The sequence below is a fragment of the Lissotriton vulgaris genome, chromosome 4_1, assembly GCF_964263255.1.
Source record: "Lissotriton vulgaris chromosome 4_1, aLisVul1.2, whole genome shotgun sequence".
NCBI classification, from domain to species: Eukaryota; Metazoa; Chordata; class Amphibia; order Caudata; family Salamandridae; genus Lissotriton; species Lissotriton vulgaris.
The window spans coordinates 736,921,593-736,945,983 of record NC_141691.1 but is presented as its reverse complement, the minus strand read 5'-3'; the positions used below and the strand labels follow the sequence as shown (position 1 = coordinate 736,945,983).

Below are 24,391 nucleotides of genomic sequence, written 5' to 3'. Positions count from 1 at the left end.
TCTTTAAAAAAAATAAAAATAATAATACTGAACCCTACCATATAACAAATATCAATAGTCAGTTTCTGTCATACTAAACCACTGTAGATATCATTCTAAGTGTACAACTTCACTTCTCCGCTTCAGGAAGAGCTTTCAGACTCTCCTCTTCAAGGAAAACCTTGCCTAGATTTAAACACTTCAAATGCTTATGCTGCATAAAGCCTATACAAAAGCAATAGATACATACCATTAAAATACCTACTATTTCATGGGACTTTTACAACAAACTGTGTTCATAATATTTATGGTGATAAATAACATTGGAAAGAACAGTGTTTGTCTGTACGCTTCATCTGTTTATTTCCAAATGCAGAAAACATTGTATTAACATAAAAACGTTTTTTATTGAAATTCATTTTTTCCTTCAAAAAAATGAAATCTGTAATTATTAAACCAAGTGTGCATGATTCACTCGTTGGAATACACACGGTGTTCCAGATGAAAATGTGCGCATGGTTGAAGAGATTTGACCCTTGGCTACACTACGAACTGACTGACTAAAATGAAAACGAGTTTAACAAATATCTTCTGTTCGCACTGGAATATAATAAATGTCAAATATAGATAACATGTTGATTAATGGGCTATGCAAAAGAGAGAGTTGTAAACATATGCAAAAATAGATGCAAAGCATATAGATCTATAGTTAATCAAACACGTTCATGAATACAAGCCACCACAATCTGACTTTAGTGCATTTTGTGACTGCTGCAAAATTAAACGTTCGTTTTGCTCCTTTGTGTCTATATAAAATGCCAAAAATGCGTCTAATACGCTTCAGCACGTTTCCAAATTACAAGGAAGCATTTAAAGGCCTGCAACATCTGCAGAAAAAGAACATTGAAATAGCCACTAGGCACACAGTACACATCTTTATTGTAAGCGGCTCACACTTCTGGATTGTTTATTAATTATTAGAACATAGATAGCAAAGCATTATTTACAAGAAAGGCCATCCGACCTATGTTTTTAATTTAACATCAGACATCGATGTTCAAGTAAGAAGATATCTAAAAAAGCTTGTGGAACCTGAAGGCATCTCTGATTGTGCTTTTTCAGCGTTAACTTGATGTATTTAGAAGGTTAAGAAATAGTTTAATAGGAGCAAGGACAGAATGACATCTATAGTATCTTAAATCGTACTGAAAGAAATCACATTGGGATTATCTTGTACACGTCAAGCATATCGCTCTGAAGAATATTAGTAACCAAGATAGAAAGGTGTCTTTACCCTATGCAGCAATGGCATCCAACTATGATTGATGAAGGTCACAGCAATGCCAGGAGCCGTATTACACTTAGTGCCCCGTGGGGGCAAGGGGCATTTGTGCCACCTTGCATGCCCCCAGGGCACTTTGATATTACTGAAGGGGCTGCAGACACTTGTGCGGCCCCTTCTGAAATACTAATAGCGCTGACGCACATAAAGCACCAGCGCTATATGTAGGTGGCCTTCCTTCATTTGCATGAGGGCGTGTCCCATGCAAATGAGGGAATCCCTTTGCCTCTCGCCCGCATCCTATTACAGACACAGGACCAGAGGCAGCTGTCAGAATACGCACTGACTGTGCCCTCTGAGAGCAGCCCTCTGCAGGGGGTAAAGATGGTCCTATGTACCCCCCAGACATCCCCTTGCAGGCGGGTGCAATCACTGACTGCACCCGCCTGTAAGGGGATCTCCAATACCCCGTCAAATTGCAGGCAGGTTGCTTCCTTGCACAGTAAAACATGGAGTGGCTGCTTCAAATACGACCGTATTTCACTTGAATGCGTTGCCCCCAGGCTGCCCGGTGGGCTGCACATTCAGTGTAATAAGGCGCACTTTCTCTGTTTGTGCCTGGCGCACCTGTTTTGAGATGCACAAGGCGCAAACAGGTAAAGTGCGCCCTAACACATAATATGACCTCTGATGTTCAGAGTAGCTATATAAACTATTTCTATTTTGATTTACTGTTTGTAAATGCATAAATTGTGGATGTCCTGAAACTATAGCGTGCATCTGTTGCTTGTGGGATGAAGATGAACATCTGTGCAGTAGTGAGTCGCTCATATGCTAAGCCACATGATAAACAACTACTATTATATGGTAACACAAAAGGTTTAACTACATCTTGACTCTGATATATGGCCGCTAAGATGCCTTGGTTGACTGTAAAAACATAGAAGGAAAGGTGCATTATTTTAAAATAAAATAAATGTCATCAAGGTGTCTGTATGCGCACTTTAAAATTATCCCCACTCGTAATGCTACTAGGAGGTGGATTGCAGGCAAGTTTCCGGTCCGAGACATGTCAAGGAGGGCAGTTATCATTGGTGCCCACAGCCATCAGAAGCCAATAGTCCTGGTTATTAAAAATGACAAACGTGTACAGATTCTCTCCTCCCTTATGGAAACCGTGCTCGTTTTCTCTCCAGGATACCGGACTATCAGCAAAGCCATGCACAGTCAAGGTTAGCCACTGAGACAACTTTGGCTCATCGAAATAGAGGCTGTAATATAAAGAGAAAAAAACAATCACTAATAAAGCAATGGACACTCTCTAGACTAAAAATTAACACGCTGCATGTTTTCTTTAAGGTAAGAAACAAAGTCATTCCTCGATATTTATAGCTTAATCAGACTACATGTGCAGTACAAATGTTCAAGGGGATCAGGGATTGACAAATTAAATGATCTTAGCACATTTCTGAACAACATAAACCTTCCTTATTTGGGCCCAGATGCAGGTTTGTCCCAGCCCCCGGGTATCCGGTTATATACTCAGTCCCTTGTCTCTGTTCAACTCATTACGTGTACATACAGCTTAATTGCCAAGTGGATTGCTTTGAGGAAGGGAGGTCTACCAGCACAAGAGTCGCAACAGTGAGCACCGGTCTAATGAATGTGAGCATGAGATGTTAAGTGCTGGACGTACCATCTCATAACTGAAAAAATCCAACTTATATCTTACAAGGCGCCAGCCAGGTGCCACGAAAAGGGATTAATTTAAGGTTGAAGAACTCTGAAGCGCTGTTAAGAGAAAACACGCTGCTGTCTCACAGACAATGAGGAGTTAAGTCTAAGTCTGAGCAAGAACCGAAACCTACCAGAGCAGTGGTGATGAACTCTAAAAGATTGTCAGTATCCCACTGGTGAAGATGGGAGGGTGTCCACACCGCCAGAGCTTGGGTCTTAAACATCCACCAGGAGTGCTCTAGGGTGCGATAGAGTGAGCTTGTTTGAGGTGGGGCAAGTAGTAGAGTGAGAAAGGTTGGGCTCCTTGAGGGTTGTCATCCAGAGGACATCTACTTCACCCCTGGTGTAACTGGGCCTTTGCCTAACAAACCCAGATTTACACGATTGAAACGTCCAGCAGTTAAAATACAACATACTGATGCGAAATGGGAGATAGAGCCCAGGGCTCGCCACACCAGCACCAGATAATCAGCGAGCTGCAACACATGGCTGTGTGCACCCTTAACATGGCATGCAGATAGGCAATATCAATGGACCGTTAAAGTAAAGGGATAGTGAAATGATCAACATCTCTTAGGATTACTGGTCATGGAAATGCATCCTAGCTATAATCTTACTGTGTTTAGCTCACCACTGTGCGAATACCCTAGTACTCTGAAAGCCTCCAAAACAAGGAATCAGCAACAACCAACATGGAGTGGGTTAAAGGTAAACCCCTTGGACAGAAATCAAAGTTGGGTCATTTTCCTCAACCTAAAAAGAATGCAAATACCAGCGAGGGATGTGATGAACCACAAGCTGTGGAACCTGAAAGCATCCACGGCCAATGTTCAGAAAGCTATTAAGGATTTCAGACTATCAAGGCAGACAGGGATGGTAGCCTGGATGGGCCAGGCCTTGCAGATGGAGTTAGTAAGAAATAGTGAAACAGATGGATTCGTCTCCGAAACAGCGGACAACATTAGAAGTCAGATAGTGATGGTCTGGACAATGCAGTCGACATATTGCTTGGACCTAGTGGGCCAAATGCAAAAAAAATGCACTGAAAGCTAGCAGAAGCAAGTCGTCGGAACTGACAGCTTATTGCAGCTTTTTACAGTTAAAAGGACACAGAGCACCAAGTAGTAAACCACTTGCAGTAGCTTCAGCTGGAGCACTGATTGCAAGGGTTTTGATATGTTGAGTTATACATACCTTCGCAAAAAAATCTGAAATATGCGTCTGATACAACATGAGGGAGAATGTAGCCCTATGGCTAGAGCGGTTGACCTCGAAGCTGGGGAACCAGGTTCGAGTCTCGCAAGGACACTCAACATCCTGTGATAATGGGCAAATCACCTAATCTTCATGTGCCTACAAAAATGACTCGGTTACTTACCGGTAATGTTCATTACTCCGAGTCAGTCTTCCTCGTCAGAGTCACAAAGGAGCACCCCGTGTTCCAGACACAGCATTTACCCATAAAAAAAAAAGGTCCTCACCCAATATAGCCTCCAGACAGGAAGTACCTGTCACCTGGCCTATAAGGGTGGGACCAACACAGGAAACATCCTGAAATGCAAAAGCAGAAACAAAAGAAAAGACAAGACTTTGTTCGTCTCACCTCACCACCAAGGGCGGGAGAGAAAATGACAGTTACGAGGAAGACTATGACTCGGAGTAATGAACATTACCGGTAGGTAACCGAGTCATTACCATCCTCGTCCGTCTTCCTCGTCACAGTCACAAAGGAGCGTATACCCAAGCGCCGGACGAACAAAGAAACAGACATCCAGGACGCCAAGGGAAAAAAAAAAATAATGAATAATGCGAACAATCACAAGGGATCAGCCGCAAGGTCGGTGGAGCCAAAATGCCACAGTCCTAGAAGACCCACTCCCAACTGCAGAGAAACGGGAGAAGAAGACACGTGGGGAGGCCCAAGATGCCAAAGCACAAAGTACCAGTAAGGAGGCCCCTAGAGAGAAGCTCAGGAGGAAGACACACACTGAGAGGAACAACCCCGAACGACCGGGGGAAGAGAGACCCCAGAAGCAGGACGGCCAACGCCAACCAAAGAAGGGGCACGAACCCGAGAAAAAGAGGCACAGGCCGACCCTGAGAAAGAGCCACATGCGCATCCGACCGAGCCAGTCGGGCAGAGAAGCGGACCAAATCCAACAGGAACAGAGGCCTGCGCAGGACGACAGCCCCATCGGGCAACCCCAAGAGTGACAAGAAAAAAAACATCAGGCAAAGGGAGGCCGCATGCCAAGGCAGCACCAGAGCCCAAGGCAAACCAGGGAACGGAGCCGCAACCCCACCCAAAAGAGGGGCAGCCAAGGACACCGAGGAGAAGGACTGGACAGGACAAAGGTCCAGGCAGGCAGGGAAGAAACGCAAGAAGAGGATGACAAGCAAATGACAAGCACACCCAACGGCGCTCAAACGGAAAGGACCAGAAGGCAAAGCACGAAGGACCAAAGTAAGGCAAAGCAACAACAGGCCGTTGCAGGAAAACGTAGAAGGCAAGAAGGCAAGGACCCAAGGGAGACGAGAGAGGACACTTTGGAGAGCCGAAACAGTGGACCGCCGGCAGCGGAGAGCAGAGAAGCACAAACCGCTCTGAAGGAACTCAAGCAAAGAAATCTCCCACAGGCAACAGGGAGAAACCTCGCGAAGAAGAAAACCGCCAGTGATGGCCACAGACCCCAAGGGCACAGCACAAGGAATATGTACGAATCAAGTGCAGAGGGAGCCAGACACACCAGAGACACAAGACGCACCGTAGAGCCACAGCATCATGGGCGAAACAGCACCTCAACCACTGACCGGAAACAACAAATCAGGGAAACACTAGAAATTAACACAAAACCCGTGCAGGAAGTACTGTGACCAGAAATACCAGGTCATAACAACACCGCCACCAACTTCCAATCCCCCAACGCCAACCGGCTGAGCGCCAGACGAAACAGGAGAGGAAAGCTGAGCAGAGAAGAGGACAGCTGGAACCACCACACAGGCCTTCCTTGCCTGGCCTGACAACCGCCAGGCCAGGCAAGGAAGAAGGGTGGAACCACGGCAGAAGCAAACAGAAGGGATGCAGGAGAACCAACCAGGGCCCCCCGTAGCCCCTGCCAAGACCAGCCAAACCGCACGCGACCCAATGGCGCCAAACTAAAAAGAGGAGACCGAGCGCCCCCCCAAAGGCGAAGGAGGCACAGGATACATGAAGACCGGACGGACCTGAACCCCACAGGTCGACAGTAGAAGGTCAAAGGCCACAGGAGCAGCGAACACCGCAGCCAGCACCACCCAAGACAAGGACACCCAGCGAAAAGCGGGGAACCAAGAACCTTGAGCCGAAAGCGCAGGAGAAGTGAGTAGATGGCCAAGCCACAAAAATGCCACAAACACCAGGACAAAAGGTAGACGAGGAAGAAACATCAGCGACCCGGAGCAGTGACCAGCGAGAGCCAATGCCACCAAAGGCACAAGACCAAAAAACGAGTCAAAACCCCGGGAGAACCATAGACCCCTCCAGGGGAGCCAAGGTTGAAGGAAACACCTGAGGGACAGAAGACAAAAAGGAGGAGCAGAGGTGGGGTAAGCCGGTCCACCCATCAGGAAAGTGCACGAACACCCGTAGCAACAGGGCGCCAAAAGACAACGCCCGTAGCCTAACACAATGGTACACACAACATCGACCTGAGAAGGACGAAAGGCGGAGCGGGCCCTCTGGGATTGGAACCTGTGACCAAGAGCATGAACACAGGCCCCTGCAACGGACGCATTAGTCCACCGAGCGACCAGCCCCCACCACAGGCAGCCCACAGCACCAGGAATAAGCTGGCGGGCACCCATAAATTCACTGTTTGAAAATTTACCACGTGGGGATACTTTTACAGCATTGGCAGGATTCGACACAAGCACTGCGACCAACAAGAGGAGGAAAACAGAAATGCAACTGAACGCCAAGCGCAGGTAGCGGAGTGACACAAATCCAGCACTGCCGCATCCCAGACGCTCAGCATGGGGCGGCGGTGCAAAGCAAATACATGCCGGGCAAATGGACAGGCAGCCTCTCCCGTCGCTCAGCGCGGGAGCGGCGCCAAACATAACCACTGCCCCCTCCAAACAAGTAAAAAAAAAAAAGGAACACACTTTGTATTGCACCTCAAAAGGACATTGTTCCAAAAACTCACAACAAGTGAAAAACACAAAGAAGAGGGGATCGGTAGTCGTGAAATAAACGGGGAGGCTAGAGCAGACCCCGGAAAATAAAAAAAGAAAGATACATTACCGAGACCGGATCGCCTCGGACACTGCAGATGGGTTTTCTGTAGGAACACAGAGAAAAAAACAGGATGTTTCCTGTGTTGGTTCCACCCTTATAGGCCAGGTGACAGGTACTTCCTGTCGGGAAGCCATATTGGGTGAGGACATTTTTTATTTATGGGTAAATACTGTGTCTGTAACACGGGGTGCTCCTTTGTGACTGTGACAAGGAAGACGGACGAGGATGGTAATGAATGCATCCTTGTGTAACGAAACTGGTGTTCATGTAAAGCGCTCCGATACGGGATATCTTCAGGTTTAGTTTGCGCTATATAAAACTAAAAAAATAATAATAAAAAAAAAAAAGATGGCAACAGACTGTACAGGTGTCTGTTATGCATGGATACGCCTCTAATGAGGCTTTTAAACAGAAATTCAGACATGCAACTTAAATATGTCTGTCATAAAGATACTTACTATATATCACCTGTGAGAACTTCATCGGGACGTGGGAAAGAGACAAGTGGATAACAGAAACCAGAGGAAACCCACAGAGGAGTCATAATCCAGGGCAGAGAGGTGCCAATCCCAGCAAATTACAGCAAGCACAAATACGACCTGCAGTCGACCAACAGCTGCCTAATGAAAGCAGCAAATTAGAACAAGTTCGAGGCCCATCTGGAAGGGCTGAATGACGAATGAGAGAACTTGCCTCGAGCGTGAGTGAGTTACAGGGTTGAAAATGAACCCTGCTGGAGAGGTGTCTTGTTACTGTCAAATTATCTCCAACAACACAATGTCAAATCATCTCTAACAACACAATGGCCTACATATAGCAGTAATTATTGGAAAGTAGTTAAAGCCAAATTTGTTTACACCAGAAGCTGGGTAAAAACTAGGTTGCATGTTTCCGTTCGAATGGATATATTGCCTAATCTGCGGTTGCACATATACACCACACTCTATAAGAATGATGATTTGTGCCAACAGGAAGTGAATGTTTATACATAGGCGGGATTATGAAAGTGAGAGGGGGGAGGGAATGCGGTTAGTTGAAAACATTCTGAATGTACCATGGGGCTGCTACAAAATATGCATTGAGAATGGACCAGAGGCAAAAATTACATAAATTGTCCAGGGAAATTTAAAAGCCAAATGAAAGACAAATATAGTCCTACTTAAAACTGCACAACATAAAGATCTCTGCTGCAAGACACCTCTTTAAAGAAATATATCCAAAAACCAGCTAAAAGTAAGATTGATCGAGGAAGAGCAAGAATATGTGATCGCATAATTTTTCTTTGCAATAGGAGATGTAATATGGATGGTGAATATGGTTCCCTTGGACGGATGTTTTCAAGTTGAACAGGAGGTTGAAGTGTTTATGTGTAGCAAATGGGACATACTGCCTTTTTCCAACAGTCAAAAGCAAAGGTAGGCACTCGGCCAGGAAACATCCACCTCAGAGGGAGCACTTTAATTGCATCTTATATATAGAAATGGATAGGTCATCCCAGGTAGATTGAGAGCATTTGAAGCAGCCAGATCCCCTTATTGTACCACTTGTGCAAGATAGAATTATGGATACTAAATAATGGATTTAACTCCATAAATGCTGAGGATTTTCCAAGCCAATATTGAGCAGTTTTAGCTTTAGCCTTGTACTTGTAAACTTTATTAAGAAACCTGCCGTTTGCCATTTACCTTGGAGGGAAATGATACGGATTCAAAATGTGAAAAATGTTCTTTGCTTATTAAAAAAAAAATGAAAAAGTTGTGTGCAAATGTGTTTAATTTTCTAAAAGGCATCAGTAAAAGGTCTTCCGAGCTAAGAGCGCTTTCTTTCTAGCCTTCTGAATTACATAAAGAGGAAAAAACACTTCCACCACTGTTTTTTGCAGAATTGTATTGTAATTGTATTTATATCGCGCTTACTACAAGGCATCAAAGCGCTACTGGGTGAGTACGCTACTCCAGAACCCAAAAAGGACTAGTGGTGAATTAGTATAGAGAGATATTTAAATAATTTGAGCGGTGGACATGAGAGTTTGTTACTTAAATTGAAAAAGGATAGTGGAGGGATAGAAAAGGCAAGGGTTTTTTTGTTTTTGGAGCGCACAGCAGTAGGACGAGGTTTGGGATGAGTACAAGGGAGGTGGAGGGGGAAGAAACGGAGGGAAGGTTTTAGAAACGCTAGTTTGGAAGATCTGAATTGTAAAAGGTATGAGAAGATGCAAGGAGGGGTGGGGCAGGCAAGAGTCTAGAAAGGGTTATTTTATGGATCATAGTAGTAGAATGGGGTTTGCGATGAGTCAGAGAGAGGAGGTATAGGAGATATTGAGAGAGGTACAGGATGAGAAATAAGGTAGTGCATTGGATATTCTGAATTGGAAGTAATAAATATAAAGATACACAGGTACATGGAAGGTATATATGTATAAGGAAGGGAATATATGTAGATTTAATGTGTATTTAGTACTCTTAGACGTTCAATTGTTGCTGTACTTTAAGCTAATTTATTTGTTTTTATATTCTTTTGTAATTCAATAGTGAAGCATTTCGAGATAGTTATTATACAATATTTGCTTATTTATGCAGTCACCTATGTAGATGTTAAACATAGACTATAACCATAAGTAATATGTACAATTGTTAAGCAGAACTAACTAATATCTATATATTTATACACATAATTATTATACATGTTTATAGTTTCAATCTTTATTTCGGCCGATTTGGCCATCAAAGATATGCAAAAAACACATATGGCACAATATAAAACCGTCGAAAATAAGCAGCAAGCACATATTGTACAGTGTAAAATCATTCCACCCTAAAAAATAAATACTACTAGAGTGAAAACAGATAAAAGACCATACATTTAAAATTCTTAATCTTAAAATTAGGTGGGGGACTGCGACTTTAGAATACGGGTGCGAGTATGGCAGACATTTGTAAGAAATTTAGCTAGTGCAAACACCGTTGGTCCCGAGACGTCAGTTTTTAAAATTCTGTACATCGGGAGGTACTCCCTACAACCAAAGTTTCTGGTGAGTGGTAAGAGCCAATATTTCCTGGCGGCCTTGTACGTTGGACAAAACAAGACCACATGTAGGTCGCTTTGCTCAGCACAAGTACATGCTGGGCATTGCTTGGTAGAGGGCGGTGTTGACCAGGAGCTAGTGTAAGACCGCAGAGGCAGTGTGCCATATCTCCATTGGAGAAATAGCTTCCTGGCCAGCACAGGAGTCATACCATCCAGAACCCTCTCCAGCCTGTATGAATCCTTGCTTTGCGTGAATACAGATGTTAATGACCCCTCACCCTGGCAATCTAAGACCATAGCTAGTTTCTGCTCATGATAAGCATTGGCCAAGACTCTTCGTGGGATCCTTAGTGAAGCATTAGCTGGATCGGACCATAGGTCGGGGAGCCCCAGTCTCACACAGGACTTTTTTATATATTTTATCCAGGGGATCTGTAAGGCTTTGGGGTGGGTTAGAAACTCCCTCAGTTCCGCCCTGTAGGTAAAAAGTTCTTCACTGCTCCATAACCTTCGCCAGAAGGCTATGGGTCTGAGACCCAATTCATCTGCTATTGGTCTCAGGCCCAGGTCCATCCTCACGGGGAGGAGCGGTGTACTAGACGGGAGTGCAACTATCTGTCTAATAAAATTGTTCTTTGTTATAGACAAACTGTGGGAAGATGTGTGGCCCCACAATTCCGCCCCATACATAATAGCACCCCTGGCCTGTGCCTTGTAGATCTGGATGACCGGCCCCAGTGGTCGGTATGTGGAACTTTTCATCATCCGAGTGATGCCACCAGTGGTCTGCACTAGTATAAGGTTAGCCCTAGTCTGGTGTGTTCCCCAGGACATGGTTTCATTCAACGTTACACCCAGGTATTCAAAGGTGGAGACTCTCTCTAAACGTGATGATCCTAGTAAGGGGTTCGGGCGTGATCTTTGGGTTGGGTTCAAGACCATGAACTTTGTTTTTGTAGCATTGATCTCTAACCCCCTTTCTGTGCAGAAAGCCACAAAAGAATCAAGGATCCTCTGTATCCCCATGGGGGTTTTCGACAGCAGCAGGGTATCATCTGCAAACATGATTGCAGGGACCCTGCTGCCGTTCAACTTTGGAGCATCAGGGTATTCAATGCCATTGAGATGGGCGATTACCCCATTGACAAAGAGGCAGAACAGGGTCGGTGCCAATACACAACCCTGCCTAACCCCCCTGTCGACGGGGAATCTGTCCGTTAATTCCCCAAGCTTGCCGCACCTGACCCGGGCATAGTTGTTATGATGCAGTCTCTGTAAAATTATCAGAATGTCCGGGGGGACCCCCATCTCGGCCAGAACACTCCAAAGTTTCCCTCTGGGCACCAGGTCGAAGGCTGCCCTCAAGTCCACAAATATAGTGTATAAGCTGCCACCTTCGAATATCGCTGTCCTCCAATAGATAATATTCAAACGAAAAACCTGGTCCACTGTAGAGACTCCCTTCCTGAAGCCCGCCTGATATGGACTGAGGGCGCCCGTCTCCTCCGCCCAGTCCTGGAGGCGATTCAACAGTATCCTACCAAACAGCTTCTGGGGCTCGTCAATTAAGCTGATTGGTCTGTAATTGGCTGGGAGCAGGGGCGAGCCCTTCTTAAATATAGGAACCACCTCTGCCCCCAGCCAAGTACTCGGGATTTCCATACCGTGCAGGACTGCATTAAACACAGTGGCAAGGTAGGGGGCCCAAACATCGGGCTCCTGCTTGAACAGGTCCCCGGGGAGACCGTCCAATCCTGGCGCCTTTCCAGATGACAGTCCTGCAATTGCTGCCTTAACCTCCCTCACTGTTATCAAATCCCCGTTATACTCACCCAATCCAGTATCAATCGTAGTTTCTCCCAGCTCAGAACTATAAAGAGACTGGAAGTGTGCCTGCCACACCCCTGCTGCAATATTTGGCTCTATTGCCGAATGGAGGCTCCCCGACCCCCCATTTACTACTCGCCAAAACATTCGGTAGTCTCTTGTTGCGAGGGAACTAGTGAGCTCCTCCCATTGGTTCTCCTCCCATTCAATTTTAGCGTGGGCAACTAGTTTTTTATATGCCCGTCTACTTTCTCATAGCTTCTCTCTGCCTATTCCCTCCTTGATGATTCTGAGGAGTTCTCCCTTTGCCTTCCTGCAGGCTGCATTATACCATGAGGATTTATGTTGCTGCCCCCTCCTCAGATTCTGTACCTTACTAAAGAGCTCAGAGGCCGCTCCCTTTATGAGATCCTCATGTGCCTGATATAATTTATTATGGGAATCTTTATTGCCCACATCGTTAGCTAGATCTCCCACTTTTTCCAAAATTGGAATTAGTCCTGCGTAGAGCCTCGGGAGTTTCACTTGGCTCATGGCTAATTTTTCCCACCTGATTCTTCTCCTGTTGTTACCCAGTAGAAGTTCAGGTTTGTTCTCCTCCTTGGTTGATATAGAGGCTTCTAAACCGGAGTGGATGAGATCTAGTTCTAGGGCATTGTGGTCGCTATCTAGTCTTTCGGTAACCCTAAAGGATAGATGACCAGTTCACTATCTGTACAAGGGCGTAGTCCAAGCGGGACTCTCTTCCCACTCTATTGTACGTGGGTTTGCTTGGTATATCAGACTTGATACGCCCATTGCAAGCTCTGATTCCATGCTTGAGGGTTAGGGCAGTAATCTGCAGTCCATGCCTTCGGGGGAGGTGCTACTACAGAAGGTACTGACCACCTGGACTCTTCTTCCATGGGAAATCCCTCTAGAAGGCCGGCCAGCGGCTCAAAATGAGAATTTAAATCCCCTCCCACTACATAGGGTGTGTCCCTTGGAATTTCAGATAAATAAGCTGAGAGCTCATCTATGGTGGAAGATTCTTGCGAAACTCCCACTGGCCTAGAATAGATATTTATCAAGGCAAGTTTCGCTAAGTTCGGCCAGGCCAAAAGAACCACTAAAATGTCGTCCGATGGCACCAGTAAACGTGAAGCCTGACACCCTTGGTGGGATGCCACCCAAGTTGTGAGTCCACCTGAAGGGGGGCCCTTGCCCTCCCACCTAGCCGGGATGGAAAATGACAGGTAGCCCTGCTGCCTATATTCTTCCCTTGCACAGGTCTCCTGGAACATACAAACATCCCCAGACTCAATATAAGTTACCCAATCTTGTGTGTCCAGCTTATTGGCTAGGCCGACCACATTCCACCAGATTAGTCTCAGGTGCGCCGAAGCAATAGCGGGGGGGATTACAGAGGTAGAAATGAGAGGGGAACCAATGCCAGATGTTACACCAGTTGTTACATCAGGACCATTGTCAGAGGTAGGTCTATTTGGGTCAGATGGTTCACTAAAACCGTTATCAGAAGTCACAGGATTTAAGTCAGGGTTTGAGGACAGTCAATCGACCCCATCCAGTCCATTCAGACAGTTAAATCGGTTATAGTCAAAAAAGGGCGTCTCCGGAGGTCGATAGACAGGTCGTGCAGCATACCCCCTGTATCTGGATCTCCGTTCAACCCTTGTCCAATTACCTTGTGACAAATCATGATGCATACGAATAGGGGGGAAGAAAAAAGAGACTGGTAAAGTCTGTATGGTGGAATCAAGTGATCTATTTGACCCAGCGCATATGTGTGATACTGTCCTAGGGTCTCGGAAAGTCACCATAATACAATCCCCTATTATTGATTTTCTCGTTTTCCCCAACCAAGGTACCCTTCTCACCATGATGATTTCATTGTTGAAATGAGCTGGGAGAGGTCTGTTCCAATTCAGCCATTTGATAATTTTCCTCGAGTGAGTGGAAGTTCTCACTTTCACCCATTTCAAGAGGGGGAGCACCCGCCAAAACCACCATAAGGCTATTAGCCTCAGGCGGCAAGTCGGGTCTCCGTGGTCTGGGAGCAGGCTTGTCAGGGAGTAGGGGAGCAATACTAGCATTAGGTAGATCCCCAGAATTTATGCCAGGGGCTGTGCCGAGGGAAACTGGGCCTACTGGTTGTAGAGATAGGGTATTAGAATTGCTGGATGGTATTGGGACTAGGTTGGCCATGAGTGGCTGCAAAAGGGGGACGGCAGCAGTACCCAAAGGAGGTCCCGCGTTGATAGGAGGGTTTTGAATGTTAAGGGAAGTTTTATTTGGCAGATTGGACTCGGGGGTTCTACTCTGTTTGCTGGCCGAGGTTTTCAGGCTGCTTATGGTTGCCTCCAAGATAGTAAGTCTGATCTCTACTTTCTTCAGGCTCTCACTAATGGGCAGCAGGAGTGATCTAAGTAGAAATTCTATGTTCCCCAAAGAAGTAACAGGAGGTGATATATTAGATGGATTGTCCCCTTGTTCGCTGGTGGAAGCAGTGATATTAGTGTTAGTACCCTTGGCAGGAGTGGCATTGTGCACATTCGATATAAGCCTATCAGACGTAGAAACGGACTTATGTGCTTTTCCAAAGTCGGAATGGGGGATCTTAGTCTTCCCCTGCCCGCCCCTCAACTTCCTTCTACGCTTATTTGGTGGTGGGCCATGCACCTCTGCCACAACAATTTGCTTTGGCTTGGTTTTCCTAGTTTTAACTACGGGGGTGTTTGAGTGACTAAGTCAACAGCCATGCTGCTGGAACTTGGGAGTGGGATAACGTCCAAGGTCTGTTCAGTGAATGAGCAGAGATTGGGAATGCTATCCCGCAGTAATAGGGGGACGCCTTCTTGGGATAATGGATCCTGGCTACCATTAAAGGAACCTCCCTCTTGGGAGATAGGATAGGGAACTAAGGGGCCTATTTTTAATATGCTCAATAGAGCGGCGACGCTCCGCCCTACGCTTCTCCAAAGAGGTTTCCTTACCCCTATCACCCTTAGCCGATTTGAAATAATTGTCCAGAGTCCCAGTGTTACCTCCTCCATCTTCACTGATGTTCCCACTAGGGCCGGTGATGGCATGTCCAAAACCTATATCAAAGTCCAAATGGGATCAAGGAAGTACAGGCGAAAGAGAGTGGGCCCAGCCCAGCCTCCTACGGCCCCCGACGGCCGCAGACGGTCCCGCCCTTGTTCCGGGCTTCTCCCGGAACGCTCCCGCGCAGCGGTGTCCTGGTCGTATTAAGAAGGAGAGGGGAAGGGCGGGGGGCGTGGCCAGCAGGGAGAGCGGACCAGGTGTGGTGAATGGTCAGTGCAGGGACTCCTGGGAAACTGAGTCCCTGCAGCTCAGCTCGCAGCCCTGCCGCAGTTCGTTCAGAGCCCCTCACGCTCTGCTCCAAATGCAGGTGAGCACCCCCTTCAGCTGCGATGCAGGACCCGCGAAGCGGGTCCGGCGAGCAGTTTGTAGACCCGGGGGGGCCGTTGGAGGGAAAAGGAACAAGAGGCAGTCAGCTCCCACGCCAGGCAACAACAGATGTCCACAAGGTCCCAAGGAGGTTCGGAACAGCGCTGGTTTTCTCCTCGCAGGGGCGGGGGCGTGGCCAGGAGGGAGAGCGGACCAGGTGTGGTGAATGGTCAGTGCAGGGACTCCTGGGAAACGGAGCCCCTGCAGCTCAGCTCGCAGCCCTGCCGCAGTTCGTTCAGAGCCCCTCACGCTCCGCTCCAAATGCAGGTGAGCACCCCCTTCAGCTGCGATGCGGGACCCGCGAAGCGGGTCCGGCGAGCAGTTTGCAGACCCGGGGGGGCCGTTGGAGGGAAAAGGAACAAGAGGCAGTCAGCTCCCACGCCAGGCAACAACAGATGTCCACAAGGTCCCACGGAGGTTCGGAACAGCGCTGGTTTTCTCCTCGCAGGGGCGGGGGCGTGGCCAGCAGGGAGAGCGGACCAGGTGTGGTGAATGATCAGTGCAGGGACTCCTGGGAAACGGAGTCCCTGCAGCTCAGCTCGCAGCCCTGCCGCAGTTCGTTCAGAGCCCCTCACGCTCTGCTCCAAATGCAGGTGAGCACCCCCTTCAGCTGCGATGCGGGACCCACGAAGCGGGTCCGGCGAGCAGTTTGCAGACCCGGGGGGGCCGTTGGAGGGAAAAGGAACAAGAGGCAGTCAGCTCCCACGCCAGGCAACAACAGATGTCCACAAGGTCCCACGGAGGTTCGGAACAGCGCTGGTTTTCTCCTCGCAGGGGCGGGGGGCGTGGCCAGCAGGGAGAGCGGACCAGGTGTGGTGAATGGTCAGTGCAGGGACTCCTGGGAAACGGAGTCCCTGCAGCTCAGCTCGCAGCCCTGCCGCAGTTCGTTCAGAGCCCCTCACGCTCCGCTCCAAATGCAGGTGAGCACCCCCTTCAGCTGCGATGCGGGACCCGCGAAGCGGGTCCGACGAGCAGTTTGCAGTCCCGGGGGGGCTGTTGGAGGGAAAAGGAACAAGAGGCAGTCAGCTCCCACGCCAGGCAACAACAGATGTCCACAAGGTCCCACGGAGGTTCGGAACAGCGCTGGTTTTCTCCTCGCAGGGGCGGGGGGCGTGGCCAGCAGGGAGAGCGGACCAGGTGTGGTGAATGGTCAGTGCAGGGACCCCTGGGAAACGGAGTCCCTGCAGCTCAGCTCGCAGCCCTGCCGCAGTTCGTTCAGAGCCCCTCACGCTCCGCTCCAAATGCAGGTGAGCACCCCCTTCAGCTGCGATGCGGGACCCGCGAAGCGGGTCCGGCGAGCAGTTTGCAGACCCGGGGGGGCCGTTGGAGGAAAAAGGAACAAGAGGCAGTCAAGCTCCCACGCCAGGCAACAACAGATGTCCACAAGGTCCTATACATGTTTATACAAAGCAATCGACATATGTAGGTACACATCCATAGTCCAAATAAATGATTATATTCAGAGGGATTTGCTGTACATATCTGTTTGAGTAAGGTAGTTATGTGGAGAAGAGCCAATTCTTACGGAGTCTTCAGAAGATAAAGTAGCAATCCATGGATCTTATTTTTGGGGTACAGAGTTCTTTAGTTTGGCTGCTTGAACAGAGAAAGATGTGCCACCTATTATTTTTTTCTTGTACGGTGAGATTTTGAGGCGAGGTGCCAATACAGAGTAGAGGTTTCTTTGTTAAATGTATTTGGTAATTTTATTCCCGATGAAGAGCGGTCCTGTTCCATGTATCGCTTTCTGGGTGATACAAAGCAGCTTGAATGTGGATCTTCTGGCAACTGGTAACCAATGGAGGGCCTTCAAGACTGGGAAGATGTGGGCATGTGGCTTTATATGCAATATAGTCCGGTAGCAGAGTTCTGAATCAGTTGTAATTTTTCATAGTTGTTAAAGAAATCCCAGGTGGGGGAAGATGCGTTGCAGAGGTTTTATAGTACAAAGCTTGATCTTGCTAGTTTGTCCACTCAATGATAGCTTGGAGTCCATGGTGATTCCAAGGTTTCTTAATTCCTTAGATACTTAAGGTGGTGTTTCCAGATTGTCAGGCCATGTGGCGAGTGGGTCTAATTGTTCCTGTTTTGGAAGCATTCAATTTAAGATGGCTCCATGTCATTCACTGATCCATGGTTCTGATACAACTGAACATTTGTGAGTTTCCAATGTCTTTGGGGCTTTCTAGTTTAAGGAGTATTTGTGTGTATTCGGCATAGTGATAACACGAGAGGTTAAATTGATTGATCAGTGCTGGTAATGGCTTCATGTAAATGTTAAAAAGCATGGGTGAGATGATAGAGCCTTGAGGCAGCCCTACTTTTGTGAAGAGCAGTTTGGATGAGAAAGGGAATTATGGATGACATTAGCTCTTTTTTGAAAAGAGGATGTGATCCAGTAGAGAGCAGTCCCCTCTATGCCGGCTTCGTAGTCTTTGTATTAGAATGTCATGGTCAACCGTGTCAAAGGCAGCTGAGAGGTCTAGGAAAAGTAGTGTAGCAACCCTGTTCTGGTCAACTGTGTTCTTAAGTGACAATGGGCAACGACAGAGCCTTACCGGGTGCCCAACAGACAAAAGTGGACCACTTTACATCCACCAGTCCAGGAGGTGCCCCTCCGACAGAGCAGGGAGGGGGTCTTCACGAGCTGCTGGGTCGCAAATCCTGACAATGACTGACACCTCCAGTGGGGAAGAACAGGCTAAAATTGAAACAGTCTCTATGAATATGAATCTTCTACGGGCTGAGGTAATATAAATTTTTATAGTCAATTGTGTCCCCTAACGTGAACCCCACCGTCTCCATGTACGAGCTTAAAGTGCATGTAACTTCCCCCCTCGACCTGCTATGAAGACGCAAATACATTTGCGTCCAACGTTAACATGTCCTCTTTCAGATCCACCATGAATGGATCGATAATTCGGTTCCTAAGTATGCCTTGCCAACGTCTTTCCATGGTACACTTTCACGTTTTTCTTAGTCCTGCAGAGCTAGGCCCTGATTTCTGCCATCGAGCCCTTTCTGTTCTCTGTCTCCTGAAAGCTGTAACGTGGGATGCCTCCCTGACCTCTGTCTTACTCCCTGCGCGGCGAGCGGTGCCCGGCTCGGCCTGCTTGCCTGCCAAAGACAGTATTTTGCCTTCAAGTTATCAGTATAGCCGAGTTCAGCTCCTCGAAAACACATTCCAGTCTAGCAGAATAGATAAACATTTTCCCGGCTGCAGAGCAAAGGGCCCGGCCTCTCTGTCTCCATGCAAGTAATTCATTAGTCCTGTTACCATGGTAGGCCCATGGCCCCTCGCATTACACGCAGACACGTAATCACATATGCACGCATTAATAGTCAGTATAGAGTAGCCTTTGCCCAAGAGACCTTTCCTTCTAGATAATATAGTTCCCCAAACACAAGATATCAGATATGATTTAGGAACGAGTTGATCTGACATGCCAGACTTCTGTCACTTTCCTCTAGTGTTAAATGTCAAGTCCCCTGCACCCTCCAGTCTCACGTCAGTCACACGTCATGCTGCTGCGCGCGCATCCTTGCTACAGATTTCTGCTGACACTGCAAGATTCCACTATGTCTCCACCCACTTGTGACACTTTCATGTGACGTTTCTAGCACACACCTCTGTGTACGCCCTAGTGCACGCCTTCTGATTACGTATTGCTACGATCGTGTTCTTATCTCGTTTCTCTCAGCTGTTACGCCTTCTGTATTGCTCGCCATTATGTGCATTAACTATAAAAGTTGTACTCTGTCAATAAAGTATGCTCTATCCCTTCCTGATCCTTTATGGTGAAAGGAACATGATATCCTGGTTCGAACCATTCCATTTTATGGAATAAAACCCATTTTGAAACTCAGATGCCACGGACTTTGTCTCTTTATTTTCGATTGAGTTATTTTTTATTGAACTTTACCGCATAGAAATTCCGACGGTAAATTACTATTTACCACATTAATTTGGCGCCCGAATAGGGACCCCTCCCCCACCCCACGCGCCGGTAGGTGCGTTGCAGGTTTTGCCCCCTGCCCCAGCCAAGACGGACAATTACGCGTACCCGCAGGATTTCCTGTATCTCCCTCAGGCCTACGGAGGTGACGGAGACTGCGATCAGCACCCAGACGAGGCGGTGAGGAGTGCGGAGGATCCCGACCAGAGCCCAGCCAAAGAGAACAAGGTCCGAGGTATCTAGAGGCCCACCAGTTCCGAAGTATCTACGTCACGAGTCGAGTCGAGTCCAGTCCGGTCCAGTCCAGTCCAGTCGAGTTTCCGAGGCCTTCCGTTCCGTGCTTCCCGGTGAGTACCGTTGCTGGGGACGCATCTAGACGGGTGCATTACTATGTATCCCGTAAAGACGGGTTTGGGTACACAGACCCGGCCTGCACTGTTTTAGCAGTGTATCTGTACTGTTTAGCAGTATATCAAGACATTCAAGGGTTCGATTTTGTTCTCGTTTTAGAGTTCTAGTTTTAGAGTTCAAGGGTAGTCAATATGTGTTCAAAATGTTTTTATGTGATTAATGTTGTGGTATGAGTGACTGTTTGATATACATTACTGTGTTTCTGTGTCAAAAGTGTGTTCAGGTTCAAGTAAGTATCAAGTACCGAATATCAAGATGCCACTGTTCAGTAAATTAAGACAGATAGGAACTAGGAAAGGGATACTAGAGGAAGCAATTCCTGTCCCACCCAGGGACACTCCCGGAAATTTTATGTACCACAAGCATGGCTTAGACGCCATACTGTACCTAGATTTATGGGCCGATTATACTAAGAACCTAGAAGAGAAATATAGATGGCCCGTTACAGGGACATGGGATACAGATTGCATCATGAGAGTAGAAGAAGCACTATGGAAAAAGAAAGCCAGACAATCTCAGAAAGACGCTATAGAATTGTGGCGTAAAGAATCGCATAAACGAACAGAAAAGGAATTCAGAAAAGCGGAGAAACATAGGGAAGATTCAGAAAAAGCCCGAGAAAATGAATTAGTTGAGGAAGGTATACGAGTCAAAGCAGAACAAGTAGACAGACAGCGAAATACTCTTGCGAATGGTATGTATCCTCTTCTGGCCGAGGGTTTACCTAAGGCCACCCCGGAAGTGCCAAAAGATCTGCCCCCTCCATTAGTTCCGACTAAATTACGCCACAAGACCGCAAAGGACATATTCCTTTCTTCCTATTTAGACGACGTAGCTCCCGCATATACAAATCCACGTGTCCTTGCACCACCTGCTGACGGCACCCCACCCCGAGACAATCTACACCCACTTCCGCAACAACAAACTCCTCCTCCCGTTCCACATCCTGCGCCTGTTCCCCCAGCCCTTCCTGCACCTATTATTCCTGGCATACATCCACTAAATCCTTTTGGACCTGGCACCCCAGGAGGTGCGACAGGAGGTTTTCAAACACCGCCACAAACACACCGACTGACTTATAGGGACCTAGCAAACCAACGTACACCTCGAACAGCGAGTTACGACATACTTAAAGAGCCTCTCACAGACTGTAGATATGATCCAGTACCCGGTAAAGACGACAGAATGATGCTAGCATCAGTACGTTTACGACGAGTTGCAAACTATTTAATGTTACTACCAGGAATGATTGATCATTTAGACAGAATATATCATTTTGTCCAAACGGGGGAAGGTCCTGAAAGTATTGGCGAGGCCATGGCATACCAGAAAGTTGACACTCAAGGTATGATCTTACGCTTCTTCATAAACTGCTTGATAAGAGACCAAGATAGGCCTGGTGTAGACAAGGAAGAGATGAAAGCACTTAATAAATGGGGTCAGAATATAGCAGATGGAAAGCATGATAAACAGAGTTGTATAGAGAACATGTACAGAAGGATCCGAAAAGCTGTAGTAAAAATACACGAAAGAAGACAGCCTGAAAGAGAAATAGATACAGACAAGAATTAATCCTCGGAAGAGGACGAACAACCAGAGACCACAGCAGAAGCATTGCAATTACCAGCTAGAGAAATGATAGCATACGTAGGTAAGGGAAGACCCTTTAATAATACAATGCGTCCGGTACGTCCAGAAAGCAAGAGACTTTTTCAAGCAGCCATGTCAAATCCAAGGACTCCTGAACATTTGTTTCAGGCTACCGATAAAATACTTCAAGATCGAATGGGGTACCATGTACTCAATTCCATGGATGAACAAGAACTAGCCCGGTCCGCCGTACAATGGGACGACAATTCTAGTACGTATAATGATGATGCAGTAGCTCAGACGTTTTTGAGCCTTTCCCCTGATGAACAGAAATTAGCTAGTGTATACATGATTCAGCATCTCATTACGTTGTTTAAAAGCCAACATTCTGATCCAGGTCCCTTACCAGATATATTAATAGAACTGCTCTCTAATAGATGGAGAGGCCTAGGTACTGATTTAGTTAAAGAAATTCTAGAACATAGACACAAGTATAGTACTTTTCTGAAACCACAGTTCATGTCAGCTCCACCACCCCCAGAAAGAAAAATGTTTTACTTCGACAGACAGAATCCCTTACGAGAAGTACATCCAGTAAGAAAAGACGATGACACATTAGAACGTGTATATGTATATACACCCCTCACTAAAATAGAATTGCTAGAAATGAAGAAACTAGTACCCTGTCACGATAAAGACCCTGCAGGTTTTCACCGAGAAATTAAAGATATGCTACTCATGGGTGACTACACGTACTCAGATATTATGAAAATGTTAAAAGTACTGTTGCCTGCTGGCATTTACGAGAAACTCAAAGAGAAAGAATGGGAGGTGGGAGATAAAAAGATTAATTGGACTGAAATAGAAGACGAGGAAAATGGTCGTACTCCAGGGTTAGGCCTTGGGGAAAAAGCTAAAGCATTACCAGGATTAATTGTGCAGGTTTTGCCAAGATTACTGACAACGAAAAAGGAAGACTGGGACGCAATCTCAGCCTGTAAGCAGAAACACGATGAAGACACTAGTGATTTCTATTCCAGATTCGAGAAATGTTTTATTATTAATAGTGGCCTGAAACCAAGTAGCGAGTCATACCCGCACCTTTTTGTCACCAAATTAGTCGAGAATTCCCTGCCCCAGGTTAAGAACCGTGTATATAAAGTCGAAAGCACATGGCAAGCAAATACGCCATCCCAAATGTTACAAATGTTACAGTACCATCAGAATAGAATTAGAGAAGAACAAGATCACGAACAAAGACGTATGAAAGATACGAAAATGAAAATGTTAGTCGCTCAGTCAGTCCCAGCTGACGGTCAGAAAAGGGGTATGACACAGGCTAATAATTCGGCGGCTCCCGTTAAAGGGACATGCAACTATTGTAAACAGCCAGGTCACTATGTTAATGAATGTACTGTCCTGAAACACAACATAGCCACAGGTAAAACTAAAGAAAGACCCCGTCAGCCTAGACAGGACCAGATCCAACATCAGGTCCAGCAACATGTTCCACAGAACACCCAGCCAATGCATGCTCCACAACAGACAGTACAGACAGTAGCGGTACCACAGCCACAGCCTGTTGCCGCGACACAGCAAGTATCACAACAGATGTACCAGTATGCACAATCTGATTATCCCGATTATCAGCGATACACATGAAACAGCCTAGAGAGGGAGGTTGGCTTGCCTCTTATTGAAATTCCTGTAGATCAAGAGGGTCCTTATGTACATAGTCAAGTATTAGGAAAGGATAGAAAGTTTCTGATTGACACAGGGGCAAGTCGAACAACAATAAGTCACAATGAGGTTCCAGGGGCACCCCTCTCAGGCTCACAGAATGTTTCCCTTGGTTTTTCAGGACAGCCTATTGTTAATGAAGTATCGAAACCTGTTCCCCTAACAGTTGGTCCATTGTCACGCACTACAGACTTACTACTCACGAAGTCATGTCCCGAAAACATGTTAGGTATCAAGACACTGAAGGCTCTAGGAGCAGTAATATGTTGTTCTCCGGAAGGAGTTAGACTATTTCTACGTGACTTTAAAGGTCACTATGTGTTACGAAATTTTGATGACAGATTGAAAAATGTACCAGAACACTTGTGGGCGAAAGGCCCAACTGATGTAGGTTGTATGCACATTACACCATACCGTGTTACACTCAAGCCAGGAGTTGTACTGCCCCGAATCCGGCAATATAAGTTACCGCCCGATGCTGTAGTGGCTTTACTGGAAATCATTGAAGAGCTCATTGCACAGGGAGTGGTTGTAGAAACCGACTCCAATCTATGTAATTCCCCTATCATTCCGATTCTTAAACGTACTGATCCGAATGCACCACCAGTTTATCGGTTGGTGATTGATCTGCGAGAATTAAATAAATGCATTGTGCCACAGTATCCTGTGGTCCCTGACATCTCATCCTTATTGACTGCTATTGATTCAGAGGCGACGTTCTTTACTGTAATTGACCTCAAGAACGCCTTCTTCAGTGTCCCCATTGATCCGGAGAGCCAATATCTTTTCGGATTCTGTTTAAATGGCCGAAGCTTCAAATTTGCACGCGCACCTCAAGGATTCACAGAAAGCCCCAGCATCTACAGCCAAGCATTGAAAAGACAACTTGACAGTATTCAAATGCCAGTTAACACTGCCCTACTGCAGTACGTCGGTGATCTGCTGATCACCGCTCGTAGCGAACCTGAATGTGAACATGCATCACTGACAGTCTTACATTTTCTGGCTGACAAAGGACACAAGGTTTCCCCTTCAAAGTTACAATTCTGTGTTCAGCAAGTGGTGTACCTTGGGCACTTGCTGTCCAAAAGGGGG

General features: G+C 46.8%; 1 protein-coding gene across 5 annotated transcripts in view; it reads right to left on the bottom strand.

The window, feature by feature from the left end:
* Positions 1–317: 317 nt before the first annotated feature.
* The window catches only part of RPP40 (ribonuclease P/MRP subunit p40), a 498,013-nt gene continuing 473,939 nt past the window's right edge, over positions 318–24,391 (bottom strand). For all 5 annotated transcript variants that reach the window (XM_086965034.1, XM_086965035.1, XM_086965036.1 and 2 more), the window contains one exon: positions 318–2,532. In XM_086965034.1, coding sequence (XP_086821160.1) covers positions 2,334–2,532 — 199 coding nt within the window. In that variant the 3' untranslated portion in view covers positions 318–2,333. The remainder of the gene's footprint in view (positions 2,533–24,391) is intronic.